General features: G+C 40.2%; 1 protein-coding gene across 1 annotated transcript in view; it reads left to right on the plus strand.

Annotated features, from left to right (window-relative positions):
- Positions 1-11,375: 11,375 nt before the first annotated feature.
- Positions 11,376-13,585, plus strand: part of LOC122972008 (heparan sulfate glucosamine 3-O-sulfotransferase 3A1-like) — a 33,140-nt gene continuing 30,930 nt past the window's right edge. The window contains exon 1 of the mRNA XM_044338813.1: positions 11,376-12,511. Coding sequence (XP_044194748.1) covers positions 11,943-12,511 — 569 coding nt within the window. The 5' untranslated portion in view covers positions 11,376-11,942. The remainder of the gene's footprint in view (positions 12,512-13,585) is intronic.

A 13,585-nucleotide genomic window follows, 5' to 3' on the forward strand; every position in this document is an offset into this window, starting at 1 on the left:
TATTAGTGCCCTCTACAATAGGATCTAATGGAGATCCAAATAAAGAATAAAGGCTACAGCATGTGTGTTGCAGTCTTTGGATTACAACATGACGTTCAAGGGCATTCTTTCCAAAGACGAGGGGACTAAGGGAGGGATATCGCCAACTGCAGTGAGATCCCAGTTGATACAAAAGGCCCTAAAGAGTGAAGAGACCTAATCAGCGTTGCTTAAAGAATGGAAAAATCTGTGTGTGTGTGTGTGTGTGTTTGTGAAGCTGATGTTTTTCTAGCCCATCTGGAGCCTTCATAGTCCCGTCTGTTGACCTCTGTTGTGAAACGGGTGACTGTCTGCAACTGTGACGCAATGACAGCAGACATTATTTTTGATTGACAGGGTGGAGTGGAAGCCATGGCATGAAATAACAAAGTCCTAGACTTTGGATCACACTATCTGTGTGTAAATACACAAATAATTCAGTAATTTGTTGGATAATTCACCGAAGAGTCAAACAATTCTGAATATGGGGTATTTCAAAAGGGATTTTCAGATTAATGTGAATTTTGTCCGTTTATGTAAATTCAAAAATTGTATTAGTGCAACCTTCAGTGTTATTAATGGACACAGCTGACAACAGCCTTGTTCCTCCAAAAATCCGTATGCCCACCCATCACCGCCATTAATCATGACTAACAAACACTAAGCTGTCCCAAATGCACCAGGCATGCAAGACGCCTATGAAAAGCCTCATCCAAACAGACTCTGACATAAACTCCAGGATTTCCCAGGTGTTTGGGAGGCATGACATCACGTTGCCTCCGTCTGAACACAATGAGGACTTTGAGAGGTGCTGGTGAGAACAGTCAGCAAAACAAGCTCCAAACCATACATCAACAAAAAGGCCCCATCTAAATAATATGGAAAGCGGAGATGAGAGCCAAAGCAGTTCACAAGCAGCGGAATCCAGTTAACGCCTGGAAAAAATTACAGAAACATTTGGGGTGGAGGGGTTGTGGGGTATGGGGGGGGTAGGGAGTGGAGGGGACACATCGATGTCTGACAATTCGGAGGGGGGGTGTGTGATGACAGCTGAGGGGGGTATAAATATTCAAAGAAAAAACATTCTTTCTCACAGCATGACTCTGTGTAGACATGGGCTACCAGCTCGTCTATTTTTTGATTCTGGGACACTGGAAACAACTGGGTGTTTGTGTGCGAGCGGTAAGCTGTCAGCTTTACCTTATTAAAATGTCATTGACTCTTAAACTGCATATTTATGCAGTGTTAACCAGTGCCTGATGGCAGAGCTCGCATATAGTTTCGTTCTGGCTGGCAGGCTGAGTCAGACAGACTGTGTCACCCAGAGATAAGCTTTATTACACAATGTATGCATAGGGCCTGTTTGATTGATGCTTCTCCATTATTATTATGTTCTGGCAAGGTAATGTATTCCAGGCTTCCATAAAAGACCAGTTCTAAATTAGTTGTGTCAAATTGTGGCGGCAGAGGTGTTGGCCCTATCTCTCCTATCTGTACATCGAAATGAGGTTGCGCTGACATTGCGGTGGGGGAGCAGAGGCGGTGTTCAGTGCCGTTTCAGCAGCAGGAAGCTCAGCAACCTTGGATTTCTTTCCCATTAAATGATAGCTTCTTTTTTTTTCATTCTCCATGTAATATAATAGACTTTCACTCCTCACAGTTCTAGGATATCAATTAAAAGGAGCAGCTGATGTAGTGAGGCTAATCTAAAAAAGGCTGAAAAAGTTTTCAAAAGAGAAATACCTACAGTCAAACATAATTGATATCGGTTTCACTCCTTCTTTTCAGGTGCCACGAGGGCCTAAATCATCCCAATAATTAGCAAAGCAATGAGAGATTTCTTTCATCCATCTGCATTCCCCATCCTCATTACATATGAAGGAGAGTTGACGCAACCTTGGCCAGACTTTCGTTTTATCACTCTCTGTCATCCTACAAGCAGTAAAAGTGATATGAAAGGTTATGTTACGACACCATATTTTATTCTCATTTCCCTTCTCCTTTGGCAGCTAATCAGAGTGAGAAAGGATCTCTTCTTTTAGGTCAGACCCAGAGCTTTGCGGAGAGGTGTGTGTATGGAATGTAACACTTTGACCAAGTTGAGAACTGGAGGAAAATTGAGAAAGCATGGCACCTAACTCACACACACACACACATATATATATATACACACACACACGACACACTGGTGCTGCGTCTTTAGCTTGTGTGGGTGGAGAAAGCAGGGTATTGCAGGGGACCACTCCTGGGAAACATCTACATACAGTATATAACTGTTAGGCCAGATGTGGCTCTGTTTCGATTGTCAGAGCAGTCACATCTGTCTGGGCCCTGCCATCAGTGTGTGTGTGGGTGTCTCCATGTGTATAACTGTGTATAAATATGTCTGTGTGTGTCAGTTTCCCAGGATATGTGACTGTGTATACGCCTCTGTCTATGTATACACTATTTGTCTGCATCCTCACTGGTGCTGATGGATCTCAGTTAATGTTCTGCAACACAGGGACTCTCATCCCTTAATAGCTTTAGCAGTTTCAAGAGGAGGAAGAGTCCACCTGACTTCGGCGAGGCCTGAGGTAGTTACAATTCTAACAGTTGAGCAACATTTATTGCTTTGATGGCTTTACTTACTCTGCAGTGATTAACTTTAAGAGACTTTGTTGTAAACATTTAAGACTCCAGTGCTCCACAGTTGAAGACTGTGCTGGCCCAACCCAAAAGAGGAAAGAAGAGGTTCAACTGAGGAGTGAATATACAACTTTGATTGGGTAACACCACTATTTAACATTTATAAGTAGTATATAAACACTTAATAAATTGTTAAAACACACTATAATGTAATTGTAAGCAGAATAAGGACATTTTAAGTGTTTATTAATGTATTTGTATTTGTATAACTTCTCATTTGAGCACATATTTTATATAATTACAACTGTGTTTACTATATTGTGATTCATTATCTGTTTATACATCAGCATGCAGTTATGGAGGCCCACTGGAGGAGATATAATTGTTAACAAATACATTAATAAAAACTTATATCTACCTACAACTACATTATAGTGTGATAAATCATTTGGTAACTGCTTGTAAATGCTGAATAGTGGGACTTAAAGTAAAATGTTACAGCTACAAGTAACTTGTTGCATGAATATGGCAGCATCCGACCATCGACCGTTCCTTTAAATGTTTGTTGTATATCAAAACAAGTTGCTAGCATCTCTTTAAAGGGTTTCAGATTTTAAGGTGGATGTTGATGATGTTATAAGGGATATTTCAGCTTGGGTTTTTAAGATTTAAAATGTATAGAAAACCTCATTACAACCTGGATTTGTCAGTTTTAAAGACGTAGGCATTTACCAGGCAGGCGCAACACGGAAGCAAACCTGGAAGTTTTTTATTCGACTGAACAGGTTTCGAGTCCAGTATCCACTTCCTATAATACATCCATGAGCTTGATCCATATTAGGGACTAAAAATCAGAATATCTTGTTTCAATTTTCTCTTTAAATCTGCCTGTTGTGATCTCCTCAACTTTATGGATTTAAAGTACTGAATCCCTAGAGTACCATAATGATGAAGATCTAAAAGCCCCACTGACTGGAAATGATAGCTCTTACTAACACTCATTTCAATTATGTGTTTTTTCACATGCCAGATACAAAATATCATACAGTTTTGTGCATTCAGAGATTTGGACAATAATAACAGTAGATTAAATGTCTTACCTTTAGCAACTCTATGTGAAGAGCTTCTGGGGGTCTGCAGCTCTATGTGTAGGTATGCAAATGTATAATTTCTTGTGAGTGTTGAAAACCAGGAATGTAAATGACAATGCTGCGTCAAGTTAAGTGGCTACCTGAGTCTCTTGTTCCAGCATGCAAGTCAAGTCTGAGGTAGCTAATTGGCACTGCACTGAAAATATTGTATCCAACCTTTACCTCAGACCTGTTTTTAGGTGAATCAGTCGTCCTGATGCAATGTGAAATTACCCCTGCTTTAAAGGGAGCAATTACAGAGTTTTCATACCCAGCATAACTAAAGGTCTGGTAAGTTAGGAGCTACTTTTAGCAGCAATACTTTAATAGACGACAATTGCTATATTTTTTTAAATCCAAAACAATAATTTTGAAGACGTGATGGCAACAAGGTTAAAAAAAGACACACAGTGGCAGCCACATACAAACACAACCTTTTCACTGCCTTTTGATTATGTGCAGCAACTAACAAGGTATCATTCACGCTGCAGCTTTTATTAACGAGTCATCCAAGGCAGGAATTCAATTAGACTTCTGAGGTGTCAGAAAAAAGCAAAAAGAAGTTCGTAAATGGCCAAAGGGCTCAGATTATTTCAAGAGGCACCGCCGGGCCAGACGCTGACATTAACAAATAGTCTTCATTACATATTTTCCATCTGACCAGGCGAGATCTTCTCTAATGTAAATATTGCAAGTGAGGGGCGAGAGGTTAGCTCCTCACCTACGCATGAAAGATGAAAAATGCAGGACTATTGGCAGTGAGAGATGGCGAGTTTATTGTCCAATTGACAAAGAAAAATCACCTCAGAACATAATTTCCTTCTCATCAGCCCTGCTCAGTAATGCAATTTAAAATGGGAGTTTGTGGTTATATGAAATATTTAGACATACTTACCTCAGTTAATCAGATTTAACGTGACATAGTGATCCAATAGTTGCCTGAGTGTTATTGTTCTAATCACATTACATCTGTTATCATGAAACTTTTTAATAGATTTTAGACCCAGGCAATCACTTTGTTGCTTGTCGCTTGCAGTTATCAGCACTGCTAAGAAATTGCTTGGTGTATTAGTCTCTTGCCCCTCAGGATGTGTGGTGGCAACATCAGATGTAACACGATCCCTTCAGACGTCACCCCAAAAATACTCACAGACACGCTCACGCTGCCAGGCATCCCAGTTCTCATGACCTCTTTGACAGGGAGGACTAAACTCAGGTGTTTTCAGAGTGTGTGGTTTCCAGCCTGGCTGCACCTGAGAACAAAAAAAAAAGAAGTCTGAAATCTGACAGCCATAAAAGCTTTGAGTTAGTATCATAGCAGACCTCATAGATGGTCCAGGAAAGAAGGAATGTCTGTGGGATAAAAATTTAAATAAATCAATCTCTTTCCAGTCACTTCAACCGTCCATTTGTCATTAGCAATGGATCCCTCTCCAGAGGTAAGGCAATATCCGCCATATCCAGCACCGCAGTCTTGTCTATCGCTGCATCTCTGCTCATACACCCTTTAGGGAGTTCATTATGGGGAAGGAGGGTGGGCTAGGATCTCCAAAAACAGCCGCTTTCCATACATCACACTGCACGCCGTCAGGTTTCCCGACTCTGACAGCAGCTACCCCCGTCACCCTCGGCTTTGCTTTCACTAAGAATTATTCTAACTATGCACAATAATCACACAAACTGGGGGTCTTGTTTATCTTGGACGGCGCTCTAACTCTCACATGTCCATCAATGTAGGAGCCGGGGCTGACTCGCAACTCTATGTGGGAGGTTTAAGGTGTCATGCTCTGGACTGATATCACTTTCAAAGAAAACAGGTGAGAGGCAGCAAGAGCAGGCATAACATGATATTGCTGGTGTGAGATGTGTGTGTGTGTGTGTGTGTGTAAATGTGCAACGTCACACTCGGAGAAGTCGCTTCAAATGGGTCTGATTGCTATGATATCATCGAAGAAGTGATTTTAGTCCCAGTTGTGGTTGTGCAACATGCCTCAAAACCAAAACATCACATATTCAGTGCTATAGCTAATAAAATTTCCATATGGTCTGTGATACTGCATTTTGTCAGTTATTTGACATGAAACATGGTCATTTGCCAAAATAAAGTGTTGCTGAACTGCGTGCACTGTACTACATCAGGTCAAGGCTATTCAGCAGAACACAAGCACCACAGAAACGTCATCGTGTTATTGCAGCCAGGCAGAAAAACACCTGATTCAACAAATGATTGCTTTAATCGATTCTGCTTGGGCTCCATCATCACATTACGACAGAAAACAGCGTGAAGATATCCTGGCCAGATTGCAGGCCCTAACCCTCAATCCCACACAATTTCAGGCTCAGTTAGCAACATGGTGAATTCAAGCTCACAGTTGGAGGATCTATGCTTTGTGATTACGCTGCCCTATGGTGGGTAAAACAACCCACAGCCTAGCTGTCTTCTTTGGATGTATGAGCAGATACTTATCTGCAGGAAATGGCAGATCAGACCTCCACATATTGCTTTTTAATGAACACAGCACGCCGCTGTCCAATGGGGCTCTAATGGGCTCACATGTGACGCATCATCTGCGCTGGTCATTTGGACGCCAATATCAATCCCATATCACCCACCACCATCTCCACATTTTGGCCTTCGTCCCAGGCACGTAGTGAGGTCAAAAGGTCAGTGTGGTGTGCATTTGTTCCTGGACTTTGTATAATGATGCTATCATCTCTTTCTGCAGCCTGGTTATAGAGGACATTGAGGGCCCACTCACTAAAAAAAAAAAAGGACAGAAAGGCATTTATTGATGCCTTTGGTGTGAAAATGTTGAATCGAAAGTGTTAAAAGGCCCTTAAAACATATTTCCCCAAACAGCCTCTTACCCTGAGTGATGGTGTCCTACATGAACATGCAATTATCTGCCAAATATAGAACGTTTTTGGTTGTTTTTACATGAAATGTTTCAGTATTTGTGTCTTTGGACTTGCTTTTTTCACTAGTTTGAAGAGGACGGGGTCCAGTTAGAAAAAGGTGATGTGACATACTGCTGTGCAATACTCAGGCTGAATCTAATAACAGTTGTGGTGCTGTTTGCTTATGTTGCCATGCCACTGTGAAACAAATCTGATCAGACCACACCTACGCAGTCATGATGAAACTGATTAGCTGTGTTTTTGAGCCATGCATGACTCAAAAACAGTCTGTCAGCCGGTTTAGTCCAACACCTCCAACAACACCACTATGAAGTTCAAATTTGTGGTTTTGAGTGACAAATATTGGATTGATTTCCATGAAATTCAGTACAGACACTCATGTTCCCCCACAGGATGAATTGTAATAACCCTTACAAGGGATATTGCATATTTGATTTCCAATAGTCCAATAATGTGGTCAATGATAAAATACCCACAAAAGCAATGACATTCTTATCAGTCTCAGCTGTTGTGTTTAGTGCTAATTATCATATGTTAGCATGCTAACACGCTAAACTAAAATGGTGAATATGGTAAATAGTATACTTGCTAAACATCAGCATGATAGGATCGGCAACTTTGAATGTTTTATGTTATAGATAGGCTTTAATCATTGAACATTCATCTCATTTTAAAACAATCCAAATTGTCATATACCTGGTTCAAATTTCCCATGTGGAGCATTTAAAAGTTGTTTCATTCTTTGGCTTGACTCAAAGTCACCATGACATTATATCCTAGGTGCCAAGTGCATTCGGAGATTACTTTGGATGATTGTCCTCCTGTATATAATACAACACAGCCAGCCATATGTGCCATTAACCTTTTTTTGTGTCCACACCAGCTTGTCTTTAAACCTGATTACCGGCCTGCAGAGATGGACATACAGCCACACAACCTTCCAACACTAACGGCGCCTCCCTCCCCTCCCCTCCCCTCTTGCTTCTCTCATAATCAGTTGGATCCTGCTGCCTCTTGGAGGAAGGAATGTGACACAAAATGAGAACGCACCACACAAGATGGTGTGAGAGTCATTTCACATACAACAGGGCAAGCTTTGGCATCACACAATAATTGCTTTCCCTTAAAAAAATATTTGAACATCACACAACTTCACAGATTTTTAATTATATGTTTGTTGGTTTACATTTGTAGTGTATTAATTGTGTTAAGTTGCTTCCTCCTCTGCCTGTGGCAAATATCAGCAAACATAAATCTGAAGATAAAGCATTGATGAATGGGAAGTAATTGCCTGTTTGCTTTATTCAAATTGGTTGTATGTTGACATTTTGAGTCTATTTAGAGAAACAGCCTACTTCAGATGAGCATTAATCTGATTAAGAGCACAATTTATTTGAGTTTCCGTGCTCAATAGAAACCCTTCCTGTCGAGTGCACGGCCTGCCAATGGAGCAGAAGAACTCAACCTCGATGAATGGCCAACAGCTGTGTATATAGAACGAGTACATTTCCTCTCGCGGTGAAAAAAACACCCTGTTTCAGTAAAACATTGAGTCACGGCTCACACACCATACACATATGTGCACGTACAGGGTTTGAAATTTGCATGATGTTCTTTAATATCACACAACAATACCACCGTCTGGGTGGGTAGGTACTGTATTATATAATTTTAGTTTTCTTAAACTCTAACTAACATACCTAATGGAGCTCTTAAATGGGCAATACTGTTAATTTTATTCCAAAATGAGATGGTTTTAGGAGATGAACTTCTGGAGCCAAGGAGCTACACGGCTTGTGTGGAAATTTGTGACGCAGATCATAGTTCAGGGATGGAACTACTCATAAATTAAATCCATACAATTTCCACGTGTAAATCCTTTATATTTTTTTACTAGCTGCATCTGTTTCTAACCGTGTTTGCCCCGTGGAGCATTGTACTTTTCCGACAATAATTCAATATCCTGCATAAATTCTTAGATTCTTAAACATATATGCCACTAAAAGAGAGCGGTTGTCCAAAGCTAAATTGAATATTGTCCCGGAAATAAAAAAAGGTAGGATTTTATTGCCACAGATTTCAGGTCGAGAAACGTAAAGTCATAATATTGGCAGTAAAGATGCCTCCTCCAAACTGACAGCTCCCAAACCTCAGTTCATAAACCTGTCTGGAGATTATGTGCATGGCTGAGACACACAGTCTAACTACTTGGCCAGCTAAGCAATGGAAACTGTTTCTTCACAACTATATTCTCGCTGTTGATGGTGCATCTGAGAGAGCTAATGCACAACTCAAGGTATGGTTTATACATTTCTATGAAACAACAAGCAGACACAGATAACTCAGCCATTCTTTATTTGGCACCGCCTTGGCACACGTGTGCTTTCCCATGGCATTCCTTGAGAATTTATTCAATATGCAAAGTAAAATGCAAGATTATATTCAAAGGATAATAAACATTTTGTGTTTGTGCTCCCTTTAAACTTAAAACCTAACTCTGCATCCAAGATTCCAAAAAGGCTGCGTCAGTGTAACCATAGTGCTGCAATTTGGATAAACGGTGAAGATGAAAGCCGAATTACGATTTTACATGCCTTCTAGACTGCTTGCACATTTTCTAAAAGTGCCCATGTCTGGGTGTGTAATTACACACAAAATGCTGCTTTTTTTTTTTTTTTTTCTTTTTTGTTTTGTTTTGTTTTTTTTCTTTGAAGGAAGTATGTGTCGCAGCACAAACATTAGGCATTCTTCAAAATGGGTACACTGCACAAGGCACACCCCAAATTTAGAGTCCCAACTCAGACGCCACCGAGGACAACAGCGTTATTAGACTAATCGATGGTCTATATCAGTGATTCCTGCCTTTCTTGGCTCATGTTCTCTTAAAATGAAGTAATGTGTGACTATGTGTGACCCCTCAGACCCGCCTGTGAGAATGAATTCCCCTAAAAATTACTTAATTTGAAACCTTTTTACAGGCTTTAATGGGAAAAATCAGTGGTGCAAAGTTACTAAGCGCATTTATGCTAAATGTTGCACATAAGTACAACTTAGAGGTACTTACTTTACTCAAGTATTTCAATTTTATGTGACTTTAAACTTCTATTCCACTACATTTCAGTAGGAAATATACTTTTTACTTCACTAAATTAATTCCACAACTATAATTACTTTGCATGTTTAGATTTTATCTTAGAAAATCTTATAAAATATGATTTATATATATTTATATATGATCAAACTACCCGGCAAGTTTATAAGGTAATTAAATTAGCTATATCTCCACCAGCTACAACATTAAAATTATTTTTACATAAGTTATTGCATGGATTAAAATGCATTTGTGTACCCTTTTTTCGTTGTACTCTTTTTTGTTGTGTGTTTTTGTTTGTTTTCTTTGTGATGTAAAAAAAGAAAAAAGTTCATAAATAAAATTTAATTAAAAAAATATGTCAATGCATCCATAACTATGATCCAATATATAATATATATAATAATATAACACATATATTTTGCTGATAGTACTGCTGTATTTTTACTTAAGATTTTGAATGCAGGATATTTACTTGTAGAATTTTTACACTGTGGTATAAATACTATTAAAGAAGTAAACAATCTGACCGCTTCTTCAACTTACAGTTTATCTAAGTAGTTCCCAAGAAAAAAAAAAGAATGATAAGAAAAGTCAGAAAATGACAAATTATTTTCTGTTGAAGAAGTTTGTTTGGATTCTCTCCTTTTCCATCAATCATGTCCGACCCTTTAGATTTAACTTGTGACCCCTTTTGGAGGCTCCTGATCCAGAGAGCTGGGAACCACTACTGTTCTGTTTCATGGTTCCTTCAATAACTGCAAAAAAAATTAATGAATTAAATGTGCTTTCAACAAGTGTTCAACATTCACTCATGAAAAGAAAGAGAATCTGTTTTTTTTAAGCATCATTATTTAGCAGCATGATAAGAAGAGTGTGTGAAGCCATTTGACCTCTGTGAGGGAATGCTGAGTGTCATCGCGGTTGGTTTGAGGGGGTTGAGCATCTCTCCAGCATCAGGGAGACAGAGAAAAGACACGGGGTGTGATTTGTTAAATGCGGGACACCCCCATGTATTGTTCCGACAACATGGGGGGACATCTGGCGCTGGCAATACAGCCCAGTGTTGAGGTCTCCATCCTCTTTCTCGAGCAGTGAGCTGTGCAGCATTGAAGCACTGCCTGCACATTCTCATGCTAATACCCAAAAGGCAGGAGCAGATGTGAAACATTTGGTTCTGTTCCTGTTCACTTGTAAAGAAATAATGTGCCCTGTTATCATTATTTCACTTTTTTGTTCTTCTATGTGTCATAAAAAAAAAAAAAAAAAAGAGTTCATGGCAGAGGCCATCTTCCTTGGTGGCCTGACTTGAGCTGCATGTGGTGGAGAAATGGTCCCTCGTGTGTTTTTGAAGATCCAAGAAATACTTTAGGAAACTCAAAACATGCTGGCACAGGAAAAAAAATGGAGGTGATACACTTAACATACCTTGACAAACATTTATCTAAAATTACCCCTACAGCATGTGCACAGAATTGCTGTGTGTGTGTGTGTGTTTTGTCTTAACATTAAGGAGTTTGTTTTTTATGTATTAATATGTGTATTTGTCTGTTTTTGCATGTTTGCAAAGGCGTTTGTGTCATATATCTTTGTACATATTGTAGTTTCTATTGTTGTGTGTCTGTGCAGCATTTTTTTCCACTTCACAGATAATTATATTTTGCAGACTACATGAAAAAATTCCTTCTAATTTGGCTGAGGTGGTTAATGCATGAGTCCCCACCCAGCTGGAATATCATTGGCTCCTGTCTGCTTCTACCTTCTCCTCATTGGCCAGGGATGTGCCTGTCAACCAACCTGACGTGCGAGACAAGTTTACAACTCTATACACGTGCTGCTGGTACATCAGGGCTCGTGGTGGCATCCTACACAGAGCAAGCGAAGAAGACACTTTATTACCTGAACTCGTTGTACAGTATCTGGAAGCACCTGCTCTGGTTGTCTTCGCTCTGGCTGGGCTTTATCTTTCTCACCTGTTCGCATCAGGTATCATTTGGCTATTTTTTTTTTTTTTTTTTTTTTTTGGAGGAGACAGAGGTGTTATCCGCAGCACACTGTGGATGAAGACTCAGTCCTGGGTTTCTTCATGGCAAGAAGACTCAACAATGTGTGCCTAGCATGGCTGTGGCTCCTGCACCGACCACCCAGGGACCGGTATGGCTTTTAGCCGCATCAGTAAACTGGACCCCCCGTCCCGAGGCATCTTCAGGAAAGCGGCGGTCATGCTGGGCTCCCTCCTCACCTCTCTCTTCCTCCTGCACTGCCTCGCCGACCGCTACAGCACCACCTTGCCCTCACCGGTCAAAGCCTCTTCCAGCCGGGCTGCGGGGGTTTTCGAGGACTTGAGGTCGCTGAGGACTAAAAGGCTGGTGTACGAATGGACCGCCGGGTCGGAGCTGACGGGCTACGGGGCCACCAGGCGCTCCTCACGGGTCCTCGCGGATGATGAGCGCGCGGGGCAGGTTTTTGAGCTATCAGAGGAGTCTCTCATCTTGCCGCCGCCGGATTTAGTTGCCTCCAGGAAAGTGTCGCCGAGGTTTGCAGGTAAACTCAGTCCGCTCGGGGAGGGAAGCAAGAAGCTGCCACAAGCTCTCATCATCGGGGTGAAGAAAGGAGGGACCCGGGCTCTGCTGGAGTTTCTCCGGGTTCATCCGGACATCAGAGCCGTTGGAGCGGAGCCGCACTTCTTCGACCGCAACTATGAGAACGGGCTGGAGTGGTACAGGTGAATATTTAATACATTCATTATAAATTGGGGGGGAAACCAATTGAAAGTCAGAGTTTAAACACTTTTTCAGACCCGAGATAAATCTTTTACATTAATTTCTACCATCAAGGTAATAAGTTATTGCAGGGAGAGGATATTAAAAATACATTAATTAACGTCCCTCCTAAAATCTCGGCTCAACTTCTGTATATTGTTATTAGTCATTAAATTGCCATACTGATGGATTGTGTTTATCCAACTTTTTATTTTGCCAACTACTACATCACTGATAGAGATTAGTCTGCACAACCCAGAAATCTTTATTTAACATCTCAACTTTTATAGAAGTAGCCTAATTGCTGCTGGAAGGGTCACTGTGGACAGCCTGTTGATTTATTACGCTACATTAGGGCCTGCTTTTATTAGATGTTATCAGACTGCTCATTTTGTTGCAGATTTTAGGGTTAACTGCCTTTTAAGTTGCTTTGGTCAGGGCCATAGTGGAATCACGGTTTACAGCTTGATTAGGCTGGGAAATAAGACAAGGTTCAATCAAACTATTTAGAATTTCAACCAAGTGGCAGTTTTCTCTGTTGAATCATTGCTGCCTCAGCCTAGATGTCTACCCCTGCCTGTAAAACCACTTGTAAAACTAAAGGTTTCAGTGCAATTTCATCAGTTTCGTCATTCCTAAAATTAACATCGTTGATTTCATGTTTATGACATAGATGCACAATTCTGAAGGCTAATGAGAAGCACTTTTGCAGTAAACATGAGACTTGCTGACTTTTAATATAACTTATTCCCCAATTTTACTTTCTTTTTTTTTATAAGATTCATTGCCTTTTATAAATCCTATAAACACACAGAGCATAATCACACTTTCTGTTACAATTTAATGTAATTATTTATATAGTTTTTGTACATTTGTCCCACTGCAAATCTTTTTTTTTCTTCCAAGTTACAGAAATAAGTGTGAAGTCTAATGAAGCTTCTGATCTAAATAGTAAAACTGTGTTTGCTTCTCTAAAAAGTTAAACTGTGAAGAAAGTAAAAAGCACTTAATGAAATTTGTATATTTTATTTCTAAGC

Source organism: Thunnus albacares, chromosome 20 (assembly GCF_914725855.1).
Source record: "Thunnus albacares chromosome 20, fThuAlb1.1, whole genome shotgun sequence".
NCBI classification, from domain to species: Eukaryota; Metazoa; Chordata; class Actinopteri; order Scombriformes; family Scombridae; genus Thunnus; species Thunnus albacares.